Genomic DNA, 7,749 nt, shown 5'->3' with positions numbered 1-7,749 from the left:
ATTCGTTCAGAGTGTAACGCTTCCACACAGGCAGAGACGTGGCGAACGGAATTCATTTTACAGGCACAGAAATTGTGTTTACTTGAACACCTGGCACCTACTAAGTAGTCCAACAACTCGTTGGACAGCAAACCAGAGGGCGGCCGTAGGTATAGTGACAGGAAGACCTGGAGGTCGGTCGATTGATCGAGTGGAAAACTACGAGTAAGTATATTAGGGATTTGAGGGTTCGGAGCTGGAAAGCTAGTTTATGTTTAAAATGGCTGTTACCGCCGAGTTATAATAAGTAAGTAACTCAAACTTTATCGCTGTTACACACAAACGGACAGATGGAATGGACATAACTGGAGTTCCTCGTTTTACTACGGAACCCTAAATTAATGCTAGTAGAAAAACCCGTTAGCCGGATATCTATAAAAAGTATACCTACCTAATAAAATAAATAATTGCCCGTTAACAAACAACTAGTTTTTCCAGTTTAAGATTCAACACCGGACTCTATCATAGAGATGTTTCGGACTTAAAAAGGCCAGCATTCTAGCATATTATCATAGGCTACGTAGGGTACCTCTATAATCTGACGATCTCACGATGATGGTGAAAAAATACTGATCCTACAAAAGTACTAACTATTTCGGGTTGTTATTTTAAGGTAAGTTCTATAATTGTAATGTATCAATCTAGAAGCAAGTACCTATTGATTAAATAGGTACTTTTAACGAGTAATTGAGATTTCCCCTCAAATTGAACGTGCGTGGGGTCCGGGGACATAATATACGTATGGGTGATAGGCCACGACGCGTATCGGAAAAATCTTAAAAACTTTAATGGCTCATTTGATTCGATCTAGAAATACTGTAAATATTTAATAATCGTGTAGAGTCTCGTAAGCAAGATGAGGAGGGAGGCTTCAACCGTTGATAATTACCGTTACCACCCTATACCGGCAAAACCGTGCCGCCAAGCAATTTAGCATTCCGGGACGATGCCGTGTAAAAGTACAAACCAATCAGAGGTATGAGTTTGATAAAACTGCCATACCTCTTGAAAGTTAGCTCGTCTCCATCTTAGACTGCATCATCACTTTTCAACTCTCCTACATGAGTACTTAGTGCTCAAAACATGCTAAAGAAAACCTATGAAAAAATCTGTAGCTATTAGAATAATATCCTCGCAATAGAATCGATTAAAAACGCAGTAGAATGCACTATTAGTCAAGTGTTGAGGTGCTAGTTAGTAATGTAGGTAGGTAGGTACTTATTATTAGTCATACATCACGCCACCTCGGCTGCGTGAACGTAGGAATATGTAATTCAATAGCTATTAGCTAGTGATGTTCGAGGTTGATTCAGAAATCAAATAAGTATATATTTAGTTTAGTTGATTTACTAGTTTGCTCTATACCTTTAGCATTTAGGCTAGATACGATAGCAGGGAAACTCACCTCAGGAGCTTTCGCTGTTAGACAAATTTGACAATTTACCGATGTGGCAACGGCTAGACCTGTCTACTTTGCCTACTACTATAATCAACAGTGTTATGTCGTACTGAATCTTATTGCAGAGCAGAACTGCTGAAATGCAGATTAATTAATTTTGCAAAAGAAAGCCATTTCTATCAATTTATAAAACCAGCAACTGCAGCACATAAGTGACACTAGTTGTCCTACATGAAATAAAAAAGGACAGTTTTTTTGATGTCTACAACTAATTTTCGGCTGCCGCACCAACCCGTGCTTTCGTGATTCCTTTCGTCAAAGGTTGCCTGGAAGAGATCGCTTTAGCGATAAGGCCGCCTTTGCATGCTACAGCTATTAGATTAAGATCCTGTATTGTGCTTTTTCAATGTTTACTTTGTGTTGTGTGCAATAAAGCGTAAAATAAATAAATATTCTTGTTTTATATTGTAGGTAGTTAGGTAGGAGACAGTCAATTTCCTTCTAGTTTAGCTCGTAGGCCGTAGCTCATCTTATTGATTGGGCCGGTTGGGGTCTACGTGGGCTCTACGAACATTCAAAGAGAATTCACTACCCAGGTACCTACTTAATTTAAAAACCTACTTATGTATCTGAATAACTTACCTTCCTAGTTAAGATTTTTTTCAACATTTTAAAGTTGTCCGAGAGCTGATTTAGAAATCAACTAGATAGGTAGGTCCATTAATATAATGGCATGAAAGCTTATATCTCGCTCATCACTATTTATAGCTTAGGCATACACGACCGGGAACACGTACTACTGAGAAACAAATCCATTCCAATATATTACTTATTTCTAAACAGATAGGAACTAAGTGGAGTGCATTATAAATTTTGCTAGCAAGCGACAGACTGGCTGGTGGCAGCGACAAAGATAAAATTCCACGTTTTCCTTTTATCTGTCGATAAACACTAACCAGTTTCAATGAGTGTTACCAAATCGACTGTAAAGACGATTCATCGTCTCAACTTATCGACGGCTCACTACCGAGCACGGTTCTTCTTTCAGAATGAAACTAATATTATACCTACTACAACACAAACTGTACAATTAAAATAATTCCGTGGCGCCACCCGAATCAGGGTTCCTACTGAAAACCAGCGCTGTATGTTTTTGTACTTGTGGCAAGACATATGGCATTTATGCTGAGTAGGGACCTTTTTTTTCGGGTTGTGCCACACTTAACATGGTTTATTCCGGCGCTTCTTCTACTTGAGGTCTTTTGACTGTACTACTCAAGTATAAGAGGCGCCGGGATAACCTAACCAGGTCTAGCTGGTAATGTGTGGTACAGCCTTAAAAAAATAAACGTTTTTCGTTCTTTCTTCTTTCTTTCTACTATTCAAGTACCTACCTATTCTTAATTAATAACATGAATTATTATTATTTTCGTACACATCACCTAGCGCAGGATTACCTAAAAGGGAAAATGTATTAGCATATAAAAGCAACTTTTCTAGGCTTATATACCCGAAGGGTACCAACGGGACGGTGCAAACTCTTCTAACATAATAGTTCAGCAGTCGAGTCGTCCACGCGGACCCTTGCGGGTCCCGGGGTAACTGTTCGGGGCGTTGGCCCCTTTCAGTAGTGGCAACGCGCCGCCTGCAACTACAAGCGGGTCGCGGGGTGTGACCACTGGTCAGATAGGTGTCATGTCCGGTGGAGGCGCCGCAGTGCGATCGAGCCCGCGTGTGATCGCGAGCGATCAGCTACTGCAGCGCGACGTGGTAAGTCCGTGGGCTTTCCACCCGCCGCTCAGCGAGGTCGAGCCCGCCAGATGTGGCCCGGCGGGCGCCCGTCGGCTAGCGGCGAGGAAGCGATGGGTCCTTCAGGTGGCAGGGTCACGTGGCAGGCCTCTCATGTCCGGTGGGCGCCGATGGTATGGCGCGATGCCCTGCAAGTGCTGCACTCGCGAACATAGAGGAGCTCAGGCGGCGAATGTGGTCGTCGAGGCTCTCCACGCGCAGGTCTCTGGAGATGACTAAATTCCGCACGAAGCGCGGCGCTCCGGCGATGGTGCGGAGCGCTAGCGACTGCTGCGTCCGCAGCGACTTCCGGGCTGTTTCGCTCAATAATAGTTCAATGCTCTTCTATGATATTTCATGATGCGACTAAATTGGTGAAGATACTTACTGGAAAACTCGAGGAACTACCTACGACCGATCGGGCGGTCGTTGCAGCGACTTAGGATCATACGCTTTCATTAGGTACCTAGGCTAGGTACCTACTTATATTATAGTAACTAGTAAGTACTTACCTACCATTATGTTCTTTGGCAATTGTAAAAGTATAAACTCTTCGTTAGATTTGAAATTAGGAAGGTAGGAAGGTATATCCCACGCTTATATATAATATTTAAGCATTATATTTTCTAAACAACCAAGCGTTTTAAAGAATAGCTTGTAGGTATGCGTGTTACACATGACAATATGTACTTCCATGTTTGCGGCCTCTTGAAACAAGATTTTAGTAACTAATGAACTGGAAATATGCTTCATATTTGTAGTAAGTAAGACAAAAAATAAACTGTCGACTCCTCTTATTACTAATTGGATATTTGTAGCGTTGCTGAGACCCAGTGTTTGATGTAGCGTGTATAAGGCGGCTGGTACTAATTTGGCGGATGTCTCGACGTTTCCGCTACTGGCGAGGGGAACGCGGTTTTTTGCTTATATTTGGCACCCGAGAAATCTGCCGTCTAACGAGCTTCCAAACTATATTTTTAACGCTTTTCAAGTTCACTTATATATAAAAGTCATTGGTTTTACGCCGACACCTACAGGGTCCTAAGTTGGACGATATAATATCTGGATGTATTTTATGTCATGAAATAGAGCTGTAATTTACAGCAGGACGAGCTGATGCCCGCGACTTCGTCCGCGTTGATAATGGATTTAGGTTTTTAAAATCCCGTGGGAACTCTGATTTTTCGGGATAAAGTAGCCTATGTCACTCTTCAGGTCTTTAACTATAAACTCTGCAAAAAACACGTCGATCCATTGCGACGTGATTGGAAGGACAAACAAACACTTTCGCATTTTAATATGGGTAGTGATAAGCTTCATTTCAACTATAGTAATATTAGGTTAGGACGTCCGCCTTCTAATGCGGAGCAGTTCGGGAGTGTTCGATCCCGGGCGACACACCTGCTAACGATTTCGGAGTTTATGTGCGTACTTTGCTTTAACTGGTGAATGGAAAACATCGTGAAGAAACATGCATCCTGAGAGTTCTCCATAATGTCCGCAAAAGCTCTCCCAATCCGCACCGCACATGGCCAGCGTGGTAGATTATGGCCAATTACCCTTCTCACTCTGAGAGGAGACCCGTGCTCTGTAGTGAGCCGGCGATGGGTTTGATCATGTTGATGCTATTATGGTGAGTTAATATTATGAAAATGTGTTTCTAACTTCTTTCTAGGCTAATTGGTAACTTGACCATTGCAGCCTTTGCAAGCCATTGGTTGTATATCAAGTCTGCGCTTGCGGTCATCTAACGAAACACTATCATGCGGTTTTTGTATATGTAGTTATGTACCTACATATAATTTTGAAAATTCATCCAAAGCTTATATTAGGTATACCTACAGTGCGACAAGGCTCTCTTGGCACTTGGCACAACAGGGGGGCGCTGTTCGAAAACAAAGTCTTAGACATCAAGGCCTAATAAGACTAAATCCAAAGAAATTGTATGTAAGGGGACATACCTAGTAATACTACCATAATGAAAACAATAACAACATTTAGGTATTTTAGCAATCCCGTAGGAACTCTTTGCTTTTTTTGTTATAAAAAGTAGCCTATGTCCTTCCCCGGGATGTAAGCTAACTCTGTTCCAAATTTCATCAAAATTGGTGGACTGTTGGGCCGTGAAAACTGAAAAGCTAGCAGTCAGACAGACAGACACATTCGCATTTATAATGTTAGTATGGAAGTATATAAAACAATAGTATACATTAATTGTCAAAAGTATATCTTATATTTATTAATTAATTCCTATAATATGTTACAAAACATGCTAGTTTGTCATACAACATTCCATACTTCTTCAAAGGCTGTACACAATTTAGCACAAGTCAAAGCAGCCGACAAAGGGTAATTGCTGATTGATATCACATCTTCTGAATAGTCCGCTTCCACCTTGCCATGAGCCATCGCCCCCACGATGAGTACTATGGGTTCATCTTTTGGTACCAACTCGCGACAGTTTTGCACCATCTTTGAACTAAAAGACATGGTGATTTTCTTCACACCAACAGGCAAATGTGAAGTTATAGGATTTTTGATTACTTTAAGCAACTTCATTGGTCCGTCTGATGCTCTTATAGCAAACTTGTGTAAGAGTTGTACTGAAAAACAAACACAATTAAATCAAATCAAATCAATTAGTCCATACTAATATTATAAATGCGAAAGTGTGTCTGTCTGTCTGCTAGCTTTTCACGGCTTAACCTTTCAACCGATTTTGACGAAATTTGGTACAGCGATAGCTTGAATCCCGGGGAAGGACATAGGCTACTTTTTATCCCGGAAAATTTAAGAGTTCCCACAGGATTTTTAAAAACCTAAATCCACGCGTAAGAAGTCGCGGGCATCAGCTATAAAGTAAAGTACCTAAAGTACCCTTATTATAAATATGAAAGTGTGTTTGTTTGTTGGTTCATTGTTACGTACGTCGTACACGTCACACCTGAGCAACGGATTGCTGATGCCCGCGACTTCATACGCGTGCATTTTGGTTTTTAAAAATTCCATGGGAACTCTTTGATATACTAGGATAAAAAGTAGCCTATGTCACTCTCCAGGTCTTTAACTATACCCACGCAAAAAATCACGTCAATCCGTTGCTCCGTTGCAATGTGATTAAAAGACAAACCAACAAACGAACACACTTTCGCATTTATAATAGGGGTAGTGATATCATTACATTACTTACCCATTAAGCCAGCAAATCTTTTAAATGTCCTTGGTATTCTTGTCTGTGGATTAATTTCTATGAGGACATTTTTTTCCGTGTGTATATAGACTTGCAAGAGCCCCGTTCGGTTTAGAGGGGAATCCATCAACATGAGCAGGGACTGGTGAGTGATGTCGGGCCGACAAGACCCTGGATCCCGATCATTCTTCCGTAGTATATTGGCATGGTCATCACAATTTAAGAGTTCAAAACTGTTCCCACTCTGTGGAGTCAAAACACACACATTTCTATGAATTGTACTGATGCAGAAAGGAGATGCTAACCTTAAATGAAACCAACACATAAATTGCGAAAAAAGCATCTAAATACATCCGTATCACTCAATATAAATATATAAAAGGAAAAGGTGACTGACTGACTGACTGATTTATCAACGCACAGCTCAAACTACTGGACTGATCAGGCTGAAATTTGGCATGAAGATAGCTAATTATGACGTTGGCATCCACTAAGAAAGGATTTTTAATAATTCAACCCCTTAGGGGGTGAAATAGAGGTTTGAAATTTGTGTAGTCCACGCGGGCGAAGTCCCGAGCATATTAAGCTAGTCACTCAATATATGGCACAGCATGATTGACCACATTTCAATTATAACAGGTTTCTGATTTCTTTTAAATTTTAACTTATCAAATTCCCTAACTAGTTTTTCTTATTTCAAGGGGGCAAGATGATGGGGTAGAGCGCATATTATTTTATCAACAGTTCATAAACCTATTAAATGAAGGGAAGGCTTCACCAGAAGACTGGATTCGTTATCCCTTCATTCACTCTTTATGTACTCAAGCTTCATAGACTTGTTTTGTGAGCTTTAGACTTCAGCTTTTCAAAACTTATTTAAAAAATATTTAGCTTTACCTTAACTGTTTCCAGCTGAGCATTTTCCAGAATAACTATGAGACGCTTTTCTTGTTTCTTTATATGTGATGTAACCAGATGTTTTGGAATGGGGTCATATTCAAAATCATCGTTTTTTGGAGCTAATTTCCTTTTTTTACCCATGATAAACTTTACAACCCCCACGGCCCACAGCCACTTGCGATTGGGGTTGCTTGTCTGTATTTTACTTTTCTTTCCTTCGTTCTTATTATTTTTGAATGTATACTTAATTATTTACGTATATTTAATTCAAGACAAAATATTTACATGTGTACCTAATCTAATGTGTAATAAAATCTTTTAGGTTATCACAGACCAACAACATATAGGTTATCGTCAAAGATAATATAATCACTAGATTATCGTTATGCTTTTTTCACGTTTTTTTAAATTACTCTACGAAGTAGTACTTAGA

The 7,749-nt window shown here is 40.2% G+C and overlaps 1 protein-coding gene across 1 annotated transcript; it reads right to left on the bottom strand.

Annotated features, from left to right (window-relative positions):
• Positions 1-5,432: 5,432 nt before the first annotated feature.
• On the bottom strand, positions 5,433-7,667 carry LOC117997348 (ribosomal RNA small subunit methyltransferase NEP1). The gene is made up of 3 exons (XM_034985616.2): positions 7,314-7,667; positions 6,417-6,660; positions 5,433-5,829 (listed from the first exon to the last, which is right to left on the bottom strand). Exons 1-3 carry the CDS (start codon positions 7,455-7,457, stop codon positions 5,507-5,509), a joined length of 711 nt encoding a protein of 236 aa, XP_034841507.1. The 5' UTR covers positions 7,458-7,667; the 3' UTR covers positions 5,433-5,506.
• Between the last annotated feature and the right edge of the window lie 82 nt (positions 7,668-7,749).

This window comes from Maniola hyperantus, chromosome 4 (genome assembly GCF_902806685.2).
Source record: "Maniola hyperantus chromosome 4, iAphHyp1.2, whole genome shotgun sequence".
Lineage (NCBI taxonomy): Eukaryota > Metazoa > Arthropoda > Insecta > Lepidoptera > Nymphalidae > Maniola > Maniola hyperantus.
This window is presented reverse-complemented; position numbering and strand designations above follow the sequence as displayed.

Excerpts from the sequence above, each read along its gene's own strand:
- LOC117997348 (XM_034985616.2), bottom strand. The coding sequence starts at position 7,457 with ATGGGTAAAAAAAGGAAATTAGCTCCAAAAAACGATGATTTTGAATAT. Across the intron at positions 6,661-7,313 it reads CTCAGCTGGAAACAGTTAAG|AGTGGGAACAGTTTTGAACT; the intron begins GTAAAGCTAAAT and ends TTGACTCCACAG. Across the intron at positions 5,830-6,416 it reads AAGATTTGCTGGCTTAATGG|TACAACTCTTACACAAGTTT; the intron begins GTAAGTAATGTA and ends TTTGTTTTTCAG.